The sequence below is a fragment of the Phaenicophaeus curvirostris genome, chromosome Z (assembly GCF_032191515.1).
Source record: "Phaenicophaeus curvirostris isolate KB17595 chromosome Z, BPBGC_Pcur_1.0, whole genome shotgun sequence".
Lineage (NCBI taxonomy): Eukaryota > Metazoa > Chordata > Aves > Cuculiformes > Cuculidae > Phaenicophaeus > Phaenicophaeus curvirostris.
In genome coordinates this window covers 29,325,733-29,338,191 of record NC_091431.1, presented here as the reverse complement: position 1 = coordinate 29,338,191, position 12,459 = coordinate 29,325,733, and the positions used below count along the sequence as shown (strand labels likewise).

The following is a 12,459-nucleotide window of genomic DNA, read 5'->3' as shown; positions in this document are numbered from 1 at the left end:
CTAGCTATGAAACTCCATTTGCATAGTACTTAAACATGTCCTGAACTACCATCCTAAACACAAAATAATTGCATTAATAAATGCTTGAACTTCAGAGAAGTTTTATTTTTGAGTTCTGCAACAGGAAAGCATTGGCTAACCTCTGTGTTCAACAGGAGAGACATCTGTGGTTGACTAAGGCACGTAATGCTACTTTCCGCTGAACATATTGGTCCACTTTTATGCTGTACATTCAGTATCTCACTGCTCCCCAAACTCTGTGACTTGGGGAAATCCAGAATGGTAGCTTGAAATGCAGATACAGGAAGAGACTCTGTTGTTGGACTTTGAGTTGACTTCTTGATTGTAGTTTTATTGAACCTGTCTGAATAAAGCATATGAAGTCTAAATACTTATACTTGCTTGTGATCATTTCTAGGTGTTTTTCACAGTAGATTAGTTGACTTAACTATAGTAGTTGTCACAAGAGCTATTGCTACACATAGCTTATGAAAAAAAACAACCTAGTAGTTATAATCAATGTGTATACACAATATTGACTAAGTGAGCAACAGTAAATTCAGGTACTTCTCATACCAGTTTACATTAATCTGTTCATTCAGCAAGAAGACATAAGTCACCCTCCCCTGTAAAAAGTCACACAAGAAAGAAATACCTGTGTTCCTGAATTACTCTGTATTTAAAAACATGGTCAGAAACTGGAGGCTACAGTACAGTCAACAACTTTATATCTGTTCATGTATTTCTAACAAAACAGAAACTTGTACCTGGCTTCATGGAATCTCTGCTGACTGTGGAGGTCTGGAATGAGTTCCTGTTCACAATTCTGACAGAAGGGCCACCTCCATCGTGCCTTTTCTTGTCTAATTTTTTCTCACTCTCTTTTGATCGCCTATGCTGCAAGTATTTGCAACATACTTAGTTGATTTTATTTCAACTTTGTAACGTCATCAAGTTTGCCTTAACTTAAACAGTTAATTACTACACCTGCAGCTTGACTATCAAGTTAATACAACATAAATAATTAGTATATCATAACCACAAATAACCAACAAAAACAGGAACATCCAATTAGAGATTTATTTAATCTACCTTGTCAACTGTGCCAGTTTTAGCACATATTATAGTCCAGACAAGAGGGGTTATTCCATACGTTTCCAGACAACTGTACTCTTAAGGTTTCATTAATCACAGTATTTGCAATAGTTTAAAATTGTTTGGTCTTACATTACCCAGACGGTTTCTCAAGCCGAGTTTCCTCTAGAACAGGGCTAAAATCGTAAAAGCCTTTTATGATTTTCTTTTACCTAAACAACATCTTATGGGTAAAACTAGGCAAGACTGAGGTCACACCATCCAAAACACTTGGAGCAGACAGATAGTAGTTAGAAAAGATACAGCAATATGATCCCAGTAAAGGAAACACACTCATCTATTCTGTAAAGTCCTGAAAGCCCTGTGATTCTCACAAGAAACATAGCTGGGCAGAGCTGGGCTCAGGAATCAGTACCACAGGCAAGGAACAAGCACTAGGCCTGCATCTATGCAAAGTATACAGTATCAACCTAGGCAGGGGCTTAACTCTGTCTGATTACAGAATGTTGGACTGAATTCAAAGTGCATCTAGTAGCAACATTATTTTCTTGGGTGGGAGCAAAATCATTTTCTGACTGCAAAAGGTAAATTGTTGAAGCTTCAGGAGATGTGATCCAACTCAAAAGTGCAAAGATCAAATATTTTTCTTCCAGCTCACACACACACAAAACATGTCAGGGAACAAAGACAAGAAGATTGTCCAATAGTACACAGCTCGGCCCAAGAAAGATCACAGAACTCCTCTTAGAAGCTAAACTAAGCTCCTTCTTACTACATCATGTGTGCTACCACTAAGCTACTCATCTCCCTAGACAGCTTTAATCTTTAATTTTCCCCTCAGCAAGAAAATGAATAATTTTAGCTCTCCAGTCTTTGTATCTCACGTTTAGGGCCTAATCTTACAACTTGCTCTATGCAGGCCTGACCACAGTGAAGTTACCAGGTCTCTACCTAGGGAGTAAGGTCCACCAGACGGATGTGACTGGAAGACAAATTACTCGAACCCGGTGGAGATAACAGCCTTACAAATCCAAGAGACACAGCATCTTAGAGGGAAATGGGTTAATAATATATTTGATTTTTTTCCCCACAATTTTTGTATTTTGAGGCATTTATCTTTTTGTTGTTGTTGTTGTTTGAAAAGAGTATCTGACTTCCAGGAAATTTATCTCTGAACAGGCACACACAAAAATTGGCAGATTATGTTTACTGAACATCTGTTTCACTTTTGATTGAAAGAGAACATTCGTAACATGTACCTTTCTTCCCTCCTCACACCAACACAAATTTCTACTCTTATGTGGATTGTTTTGTTCCTCTAGAAGGTCTCAGAAATCCATCAACAACAGATGTGGTCTCATCACTTATCAGCCACACAGCTGATTACAGCTACCAGGTCTCTCTCAGCTCAGGTTCACAGAAGCTACCACTGGGCCCAAATAGGCCCTTCCCCCCCTTCCTCCAAGCCTAGATAACAAAAGAAAAAGTATCTGACAAGGAAATGGTCTTTCAATTTTTTTTCCCCCAGATGCTGGTTTCTGAGGGAAAAGAATTAAGTTTCCTTCACATTTCAAAAATACCGCTTGAAAAACTGTATTAATTTGAACTGCAGAATTCCATTAACTTTTTTAAATGTGAAGTTGGACACTTTACTACCATCCTCTTAAATGCCCTTCAACACTGCAAAAACAGAGAATGATTACTCACTTAAAAAATGAATCAAACAATTAGAAAGACTGATTTTAAACAGGAATTTAGTTTTAATTTTTAAAAAACACGTATTTGCTCACCTTTGGAAGGTTCATACCTTCTTGTCTGATTTGCTCAGCAGATGTACTGGCTACTTCTGAACCATTGTAGTGTGTTGAGTTGTTAGAGTGATACTGTGAGCCAGCTACTGGATATACATTTGAAACAACATCAGGTGAGTAAGAGCAGCTGGAGTATTCATGGAAGGCAGGATCTCCCAGAACACTATGTGATGAAGATTGAGAAAGAGATGAGAAGTCATCCCGGGGCAAACCTTCAGCATATACTTGTAGCCTAGATAAACATACCATTTTGTGTCCGAAGAATTTGTTTAACAAGAAAGCTGTATTTCAAAAGAAAACTATTCCATGCTACTTCAATTAAGTACTTACTCACTGCTACAGAGTGCTTTAAAAACACCTATTTTGTTCTGGGAAACCACACAGTTTAGCAAACATTTTAAAACACCGATGTTACGTTCCTCCAAGTTTCAAAGCTCAACTGCTTTGCAGTTATAATCCCAATTTCTGTTTAACAAGATTCTTTGTATTTATTTTCAGCAGGCTTTTTCTTGTGAAACAAATTGAAAGCACAGTATAACTACATAACACAGGTTACATACTTCAGTGCAAAAAATACAAACATTAAATAGTAAAACCTGTCTTAAAACGCCCTAATAACAGAGTTGAAGTACAGCAACTTATGGGGTATAAGGCATGTATGAAATACAATACAGAATTATAAGATAATCATTAACTGACCTGCATTTAACCTTCACAGTTTATGAAAACACAACATATCTGGGACATGTCTTTTTCCTTCATATGTATACTCAAAAGTTTCCTTCCAACTTCCTGCTACACTTTGTACAGAAACTATATGCAGAGAACCAAATTTGATTAGGGAGAAAGGAAATTTCTCAGCTTAAGGAAGCTGCAATTAGTTTTTGAATCTGTTCACCATGAAGTGGCCAACCTCTGAATCCTGGGTAGATAATGAAAAAGGTAGAAACTTTCCCATGAGAGCAAGAGACTTTGGACAGCACCCCTCTTACTGCCTGTTGCAATGCTGTTTGACTGTAGTCAAAACAGCCCTTACAATCACAGTCTACAAACAGAGAAGAAAAGTAACAAATGAGTCAAAAAAACCCCTACATGCCCTATCACTCAGTCTCAACAAAACAAAACATTCATCAGAATATTTTTGCAGTCTGATGTTTTTCGGGGTTTTTTTCATGCTAACTGATTTAATACTAATTCTGTTATTTCTAACACAGATATGCATAGATCAGGCCACACCCACCTGAATGTTACATTTCTATTACAAATCAAAAATGGGTTGAAAATATTGAGATCCCCTGTAGAACTGGACTTGTTAGTATGCACAAATAACTTCACAGTAATTGCAAAGTTAATCCAATGTTTAAAGTTCAGAGAAGCTGAGAAGCAACTAGAGAACTATGAAACATCAAAGGATTCTTACAAGACTCAATTACTTACTATCCAACTACGTGGCCTTTTTTCTGGATTAACAATACTTTTGTAAGACTAACACAAATGCCTTTTTTTTCAGGCCTTGTTAGAAAAAGACTTCTAGAAATCTGTAACATTCTTACTAAAACTGCCTTCCTAAGGATGCACAGATTGCGGAGGGGAGATCTAGGAGGAGCTCCATACATTATTTAAATGTTTTACAGCATAAGAAACCTTTTGAAGGATCTTCTTCTTCCTTTTATATGACTATATTTACCCTAGCCTTGTCCTAACACAACAGTTCTTATGCCCATGGACTGGATTCACCTCCTTCCAAAGCACAAATGAGTGACATCAATGACTGCAGACTAACAAATCTTACTTAATGCTTTGTAACAACACAGGCCTGTGGGAGCAAGAGAAAAGGTACCAGATGAATGCCTAAAGAAAATAAATGCAAAAACCTATAGAACGAAGACAATGCACAAGCGTTTCTACAGTAAGGACATTAAAAGATCAGATTTGACTGCATAAGAGTATTCAATGCCCAAAACCAGAAGGTTAAATTCCCCCAAGAAATAAGATTAAAAAAATATACATACTTATCCAAAGATGGTTCCTGAACAAATGGGTAGCATGTAGTTAAGTACCTAGGAAAGACACATGCTTCTGAGCGTTCTGACCATGCCACAGTTACCGCCGTATGTTTTGGAACAAATGGTTTGACCTCTGCTGACAACTTGATGCCCTGAGAAACAAAATGTTTTTTTGCTACATGCATTTGGAGATTACTGTTATAAGAGAAAAATACTCATCCTTGTGAGCTTAACTGTCATAGGAAACTGTTAGTTTGCCTTTTTCTAACAAAACATGCAAAATGATAAAGCTCACTGAAAGGCAATGGAGGAAGAGGGTAAAACGAAACTAAGAGTTCCAAGAAAAACTTGACTGCTCTGGGAAGTTATTTCCTTTTACATGCATATTTACCATTAGATACTTACAAAGGTCAGTTATGGAAAGGAGAGAAGATACAGTAAATGCTATAAAAACAAATACTTGCTTTAGGTTTCGGAAATACAAGCTAAAGCTCACAACATATACTAACACTGCTGTAAAATCTGACTCTGGAAGTAATAATGGCTTTGTATGTACCTGTATTCTAAGGCAACCTGTGGGGAATGAATAATTAGCTATATAGCCTTGTTACTTCTGGCACAACACAATTTTCCATTTGTTCTGAATTACCACTGACTTAAACTGGATATGTGTATATATAGGAGGACACTGAAATGACTCTCAAAAGTATTTATTGTCATTATGGAGTTACACTGCTTTACTCACTAATAAAGTCCACAAGTCATTCCTATAGTTGATCATGTATTTTGGGATAACAACTGAAACACTACACAAAAATTAGGATTTTTCCACTTGTCAAAACCAAGTTCAATAATTAAGGAAGGCTTTTAAAAATATATGAATGGTAATTTCAATGCCTGAGCATATCAACTGCATCTTATAGTGGCTCAACGTTCACTTGCATAATTAACATCTGAAGAGCTCTGACAGCCAAAAGCAAATTACAAATAACCGCAAACCCTTCTGTTTCTTAATTTACCAGGTAGATCCACATACACAATGAACTGTGACAAATAAAATGTGAAGTTAGCACAGTTAAGTATGCTAATACAGATGAAAAAAATGTTTGGGAAGTAGCTAAAGCAAAGCATTGTTGAGAAATTTTTGAGAATATCCTTATTCACTATATACACAGTGTATCATAGGAAACAACTGTAACTGCAGACTAATCACTGACTTTAAAGACTTCGAACTGAGAAAGTAAGTCCCTGTGCAACGCAACACCATCACTACTGGTTAGAATTTGCGCACACATCTTTGGAGCGACCGGGAAGGCCGCCTGCCCTGGCAGAAGAGTCCCCACTCTAGAGCGGGGTCAGGACCTAGGCTCACTGGAAGCGACGCCCGCGGTGCCCTCCCCGGCGTCGGGAAATGACCCGGCGCGGTGCGGCCCCCGCAGCAGGGCTCCGCTCCCCTCTCCTGACCCACAGCCCGAGCCAGGCGCGGCGCCAGACCCCGTCCCGGCGGGTTGCACGCAGCTGCCGGCCCCACCAGCCCCGCCGCGGGCCGAGGCGGCTCGCCGGAGGTCCCCCCACCTCACGGAACACGCCGGGAGGAGCCGCCGCCGACCCTACCTCACCGCCTCGGCCCGAGCTCTGCCGCCTCTCCACGGACATGGCGCCGGAGGGACCCAGCCCGGGCTCTGCGCAGCGGCGCGCGGTGATGACGTCAACACGACGACGTGTTTAAAGCCTAAGTAGTTGTCCTATCACAAAGTGCCTGTAAAAAGCGCCCTCCCCCCCCGATTTCGCGTGGCCCCTTTAAGTACGGGAAGGCGGCTCCAGGCTGAAGAGCGACAACTCTTCCTTGGGAGAGGTGGTCTTCCTCTAGACTCCCTCCCAACAGCTCCATGCTTCTTACGTTGAGGGCCCCAGAACTGCGCCTAACTCCCGATGAGCTCTGATCTGCTGGAGGGTAGGGAGGCTCTGCAAAGGGATCTGAACAGGCTGGACCGCTGGGCTGAGTCCAATGGCATGAGGTTTAACAAGGCCAAATGCCGGGTCCTGCACTTGGGGCACAGCAACCCTGTGCAGTGCTGCAGACTAGGAGAAGTCTAGCTGGAAAGCTGCCTGGAGGAGTGGGGCCTGGGGGTGTTGGTTGACAGCCGACTGAATATGAGCCAGCAGTGTGCCCAGGTGGCCAAGAAGGCCAATGGCATCTTGGCTTGTATCAGAAACGGTGTGGCCAGCAGGTCCAGGGAGGTTATCCTCCCTCTGTACTCAGCACTGGTGAGACCGCTCCTCGAATACTGTGTTCAGTTCTGGGCCCCTCATCACAAGAAGGATGTTGAGGCTCTGGAGCGAGTCCAGAGAAGAGCAACGAAGCTGGTGAAGGGGCTGGAGAACAGGCCTTATGAGGAGCGGCTGAGAGAGCTGGGGTTGTTTAGCCTGGAGAAGAGGAGGCTGAGGGGTGACCTCATTGATCTCTACAACTACCTGAAAGGAGGTTGTAGAGAGGAGGGTGCTGGCCTCTTCTTCCAAGTGACAGGGGACAGGACAAGAGGGAATGGCCTCAAGCTCCGCCAGGGGAGGTTTAGGCTGGACATTAGGAAAAAATTCTTTACAGAAAGGGTCATTGGGCACTGGAACAGGCTGCCCAGGGAGGTGGTTGATTCACCTTCCCTGGAGGTGTTTAAGGCACAGGTGGATGAGGTGCTGAGGGATATGGTTTAGTGTTTGATAGGAACGGTTGGACTCGATGATCCGGTGGGTCTCTTCCAACCTGGTTATTCTGTGATTCTGTGATGAGACTGGAGGGGCAGAATCACCTCTCACAACGTGCTGGCCACACTTCTTTTGATGCGGCGCAAGGTAGGCGGCCTTCTGTGCGCACACACATTTTGCCAGCTCATGTTGAGCTTCTCAATCCACCAGCACTCCCTTAGTACTTGGCTTCCAGGCAGCTCCCAGTTCATTCTCCACCCAGACTGTATTTGTGCTTGGGATTGCCCTGACCCAGGTGCAAGACCTTGCATTCAGGTCTTGTTGAGTTTCATAGGGTTAGCACAGGTCCACCCATAATTTGAAAATGTCAGACACTAACCTCAATATTACCTATCACGGCCAGCTTTCTTTTCAGACTGCCTGCAGCTCCCAACTCAAATCAGGGTTAGGAACTTTGGCCCACAGGGCAAAATAATTCTTGCAGAGAAAATAAATTCACCAAGTTATTTCTGAAGTAGGTACTCTTAACATGATAAACAATATTTGTTTTGTCTGGCGAATTACAACACTAGGCACTGAGGTGTTATAGAGCATCAAAGATAGTTTATTTCATTATGACTGCTTCTAAATAGGTGAACCACTGGCTTGGAACATGCTACACTTCAGCAGAAAAGCTGAGTGCAGAAGTCACTGAACACAGTTAACAAGTGATCATCTAGTCAGAACATGCAACACAAGCTTTAATTACAAAAATTAATGTCAGCACCCATCTGACTTTTCAGTTAACAGTAAAGATAACTATCACTCTTTGAACTCCAGAGCAGCATACTTCAAATTGCATTTGACTGAGCTTTGTTGCTGTGAAGAATACAGCTCATGCACAGGTGTGGATGTATGTTTTGTACATTTTAAAGTATTCACTGAATACTACCAACATATATACACTCATATACATAGTTGCAGAAGATTTAGAAGACTTATCGCCAATGGTTTATTTCTGCTCATCCTTTGGAAGAGGTCTTCTGAAGAGAAGAATATGCGGTTCTGTGAAAATAAAATTGAACCAAATGTCAGTCTGTCACCTAAGTCTTTGTTACAGGTATTTCTTCCATTTAAGCAATCTTGAATAGTAGTTGAAGCTTGCTGTCAAATAATAAATGGATAAAAAAAGTCCAAACATTGCCCCACGGGTAGTATTAACAGACCAACTTTTCAGAACCTTTCCACAGTTGAACAGGTGGCTGTGGAAGTTTTATACCAAGGGTTGGCAGTATCATAAGCTTAAGATACTTACAGGAAGGAAATACTGGAAAAAAATATACAGTATTTTTTGTTAGTATTGGCACTAATCATGCTTCTCTGTATTATGCTATTTGATGAGCTTTGTTACTGTAACTTAAACTAACAACCTACAGTACATAGTGTCAAGCATCAACAAAAGCCACTATAGTTAATACAGCCACCTTACATTACAGATCTGACTTAGTTGTAAACTCTTCCAAAAAAGCCTTAAGTATTAGAAGTGCCTAGAAAAGGGAAACATTGGAAGGTTATGCTAACTTCTTCACCTTTGCTTCTTCAGAACCTTGGAACATCACGCTGCTGCAATTTGTCTGTCACCAGTTACTTCTTTGTCAGGTTTGTCAATGGTAAGCTGGATGGCTGTTTCTTCAGGTACATCCTAGTTGGCAGGAGTTTTAGGTCTTCACACTCCACTAATTGAAAGGCTGGTTTCAAGCAGTGCTTTTGGTAGGCTGTATAACTCGAATTCAAAACTATACTGTAACCAAAAAGTCTCAGCTTTATGATTTAAAGATGTGCTGCTACATAAAGTTTGACTCAGTCACTGAGATATTAACATTACTTAAGAGCTCACAAGAAGTCTGCTTTTGTAGGCAGAAATAGGAATAGTTTCCAGTCCAGCATGTTTTGTCTACTGACAGACCATACATATCTAGGACAAAGCTAGTATTTTGCAGTTCTGGGAAAAAAATGTGGATGTTTAAGATAAAGACCGATACGCTGTCGTTGACAAATGGTTATACCAAACGTTCATTAGGGAATTCTAGATGGATTGCACAGAAGGAACAATAACATACTTCAGGTCATCATCAAGTACTTGATATTTTATACTCTCTTGTTCACTTAATTCTGTTTAGATGTGCTTACCTGGCTCATGGATCATATAGTGAACCCAGCCAAGACTTTGCTGAACACCAAGTCGTCTCCACTCCTCTTCAGACATCAGATGGGATTTGGGCACTTGTTTTGAAAGTTCTTTTGGCAACATCACATGTCTGTAGAGGTTTAATTATTAAAGACACAACATACGTTAATGCCTGTGTACATTAGAAAACTTGCACAGATGTACACTGCAAAGAAGTTTAGTTATGAATACCAGCATTCCTTATAAAAATGCCTATAGTGCTGACTGACACCACCGATTTGAATATGTAGCATCTGTCCCAGAATCCAGATGTAAGAACACTTTGTCTACTAAACATTGCAATAGTCAACCTGCCTCCTAGAAGAGATTAATTCCTCTGTGTGCCCTATCATGTTCTTGTACAGAAGAATGCACAATTGCCCATCGTATCAGCAACTTGAAAAAGAAGGACTTTGGACTTCTAGAACGATTGATAGTCACTCTTGTTTGTATCCAACAATCTATTTTCCACAGGGGCTACAGTGCTGGTTTAGAAAGACAGAAAAAATAACAGCAGTTAAGAGCCTGATCTGTGAGCTGAGGAGAAACATGAAGCCTGCTCTCCACATCTTCAAGTTCCTTTTCCCTGTGGGAATATATGCTGGTCTAACGAAGTGGCCTTATCAGGTTGTTAGGGAGAAGTTTGGAATACATCAAGGTCAAGGAGCAGCTACAGCGTGAGAACAAGAAGGCAGTCTACGTGCAAGATTACTTACACAAAAACTACTAGGGGAAACTCTGGGCTTTAGCCAAGCATTACATAAACACTAGACAAGATAGCAGGAAAGTACAGAAGGCTTGCTTGCTTCCTAATAAACTACTTGATTTCCAATCATATTGATTTTCTGTGATCTTGTCCAGGGTATCTGCATGGGTTCAGTCTCCCAAATTTCCCCTTAATAGAGACCAAAGCATTCAATCTTGTTTTTTGCGATCATAACAGACTGTTGGTAAAAGGTGTCCCTTACATGTCCACACTGAGATAAAAAAACACACCTTGATTTTTCACTTTCAAGTAAGCCTAGCAGACTGAACATCAACACAATCAGTTATGGTCCAGTATGCTATAACACAGCTTTTAAAACTAGTGGACAGAGCATTGTCTGCAAGGCTTTATGAGCTATGTTTATTAGGGCTGTGTTCTGACGTGGCCTTATGAACTGAAGTGTTAATCGAAAAGCACGCTTCACCCACCCGCGGGCCTTGAACTGGAATGGGTGTGAGATGCTGGTCAGAGTGTCCTGAACATGAGGGCCGTTATGGAAGCAGGGCACGAGGCCCAGGGGCCAGACTTCATGGATTTCTCAGACTATATTGTTTTAATCAGCGTGGCATACAGAAGTCAAATTAATAAAGTACTACCATTGCCATTACTACTACTCCTGGCTTTTCTCATTCAGGTCTTTATACAGTTCTTCGGTCTTCCGACCTTCAGACTAGCAGGATGTTTTTGGTTTTTGGCTATTCCACGCTCTTGCGATTGTTTTTAGCCATATCTCCAATCCACTTACCCCAAGGCAGTTTTTCTCCAGCCTGGCCCTATCGCACATCCACAATTCGTTATCCTGTGCATCTAGCTCAGAACGCCTGGTCTTTTTAATGATGTTGAACCATAGGATAGTTTGGGTTGGAAGGGGCCTCAAAGGTCATCTAATTCCAACCCCCTGCCATGGGCAGGCACACGTCCCACTAGATCAGACTGCCCAACACCCGATCCAACCTGGCTTTTAACACCTGCAGGGAAAATATCGTATGATATAACGATATAATGATACGGTATGATATAAGATAACGATATAATAATTCTAGTACGCTCGGCACCAGCTTCTTGCTTTATCTCAGCCCCAATTAATGTTCACTACCCTTGGAGCCGCTCCCACAGGCGTTCCCGCCGCGCGGGCCCTTCACGACCGGCCGTCGGAAAAACGCGCCGAAAGCCGCGGGGAGCAGGGAGGCAAAGGGCTGGCCCGCCTCACAGGCACCAGAGCGGCGCTCGGGCACCGCGCGAGGCCCGGGGAGAGGCGCCCGCCCAGAGCCGCCTCCCTCCGAGAGAGGAAGCTCATACCTGTACTCGTACTCCTCGTCAAAATACTTGTCGGAATAGTAGATCTGCTTCTGGGCCATGGCGGGAGGCGGCGGGATCAAGGGGCGAGGGACGCCCGGCCCGGCGCTGCTCACAGACGGACGGAGGGACGAGAGGACGGAGGGACGAAGGGACTGCGCGCCCGCCCTCCCGCGCGCGCCGTTTGAATCGCGCAGCCGCGCTCCGATTGGCCGCGACGCCGCCGCGTGACTCGGGCGCGCGCCCTCCTCCTCCTTCCCCGGCCGAGTCGCCGGAAGCGGCCGCCGGGGAGCGTTACGTAAGGGCGGGCGGAGGGAGGCGGCGGCGGTTGGCCGGCGCGCGTGCCGCGCTGTGGCGGCGGGAGGGGCCGCGGCGGCGGTTCGGCGCGGGCGGCGGGCGCGGGCGCTGAGGCGCCAGCCGCGCCGGGAGGCGGTGCCGCCAAAAGCGGTTCTTGTTGCAGCGAGTGGGACGTCTTTGATTTAGGTGGCTGTGGTCTTTCATCTAAGTCATTGTGTTTTCTGGAAGTGAGAATCATAGGATAGTTACGGTCAGAAGGGACCTCAAAGATCATCTAGC

At 43.0% G+C, this 12,459-nt stretch overlaps 2 protein-coding genes across 5 annotated transcripts in view; both read right to left on the bottom strand.

Moving 5' to 3' along the window:
- SECISBP2 (SECIS binding protein 2) overlaps nt 1-6,581 on the bottom strand; it is a 28,165-nt gene extending 21,584 nt beyond the window's left edge. For all 4 annotated transcript variants that reach the window (XM_069879917.1, XM_069879915.1, XM_069879914.1 and 1 more), the window contains exons 1-5: nt 6,527-6,581; nt 4,919-5,064; nt 2,886-3,069; nt 768-897; nt 141-364 (exon numbers count right to left, since the gene is read on the bottom strand). In XM_069879917.1, the coding sequence (XP_069736018.1) occupies nt 141-364; nt 768-897; nt 2,886-3,069; nt 4,919-5,064; nt 6,527-6,568 (726 nt within the window). In that variant the 5' untranslated portion in view covers nt 6,569-6,581. The remainder of the gene's footprint in view (nt 1-140; nt 365-767; nt 898-2,885; nt 3,070-4,918; nt 5,065-6,526) is intronic.
- A 1,631-nt stretch (nt 6,582-8,212) lies between these two features.
- On the bottom strand, nt 8,213-12,005 carry CKS2 (CDC28 protein kinase regulatory subunit 2). Its single transcript, XM_069880065.1, has 3 exons — nt 11,887-12,005; nt 9,785-9,912; nt 8,213-8,659 (listed from the first exon to the last, which is right to left on the bottom strand). Exons 1-3 carry the CDS (start codon nt 11,943-11,945, stop codon nt 8,607-8,609), a joined length of 240 nt encoding a protein of 79 aa, XP_069736166.1. The 5' UTR covers nt 11,946-12,005; the 3' UTR covers nt 8,213-8,606.
- Nucleotides 12,006-12,459: the final 454 nt, after the last annotated feature.

Excerpts from the sequence above, each read along its gene's own strand:
- CKS2 (XM_069880065.1), bottom strand. The coding sequence starts at position 11,945 with ATGGCCCAGAAGCAGATCTACTATTCCGACAAGTATTTTGACGAGGAG. Across the intron at positions 9,913-11,886 it reads GACGAGGAGTACGAGTACAG|ACATGTGATGTTGCCAAAAG; the intron begins GTATGAGCTTCC and ends AAACCTCTACAG. Across the intron at positions 8,660-9,784 it reads CTATATGATCCATGAGCCAG|AACCGCATATTCTTCTCTTC; the intron begins GTAAGCACATCT and ends TTATTTTCACAG.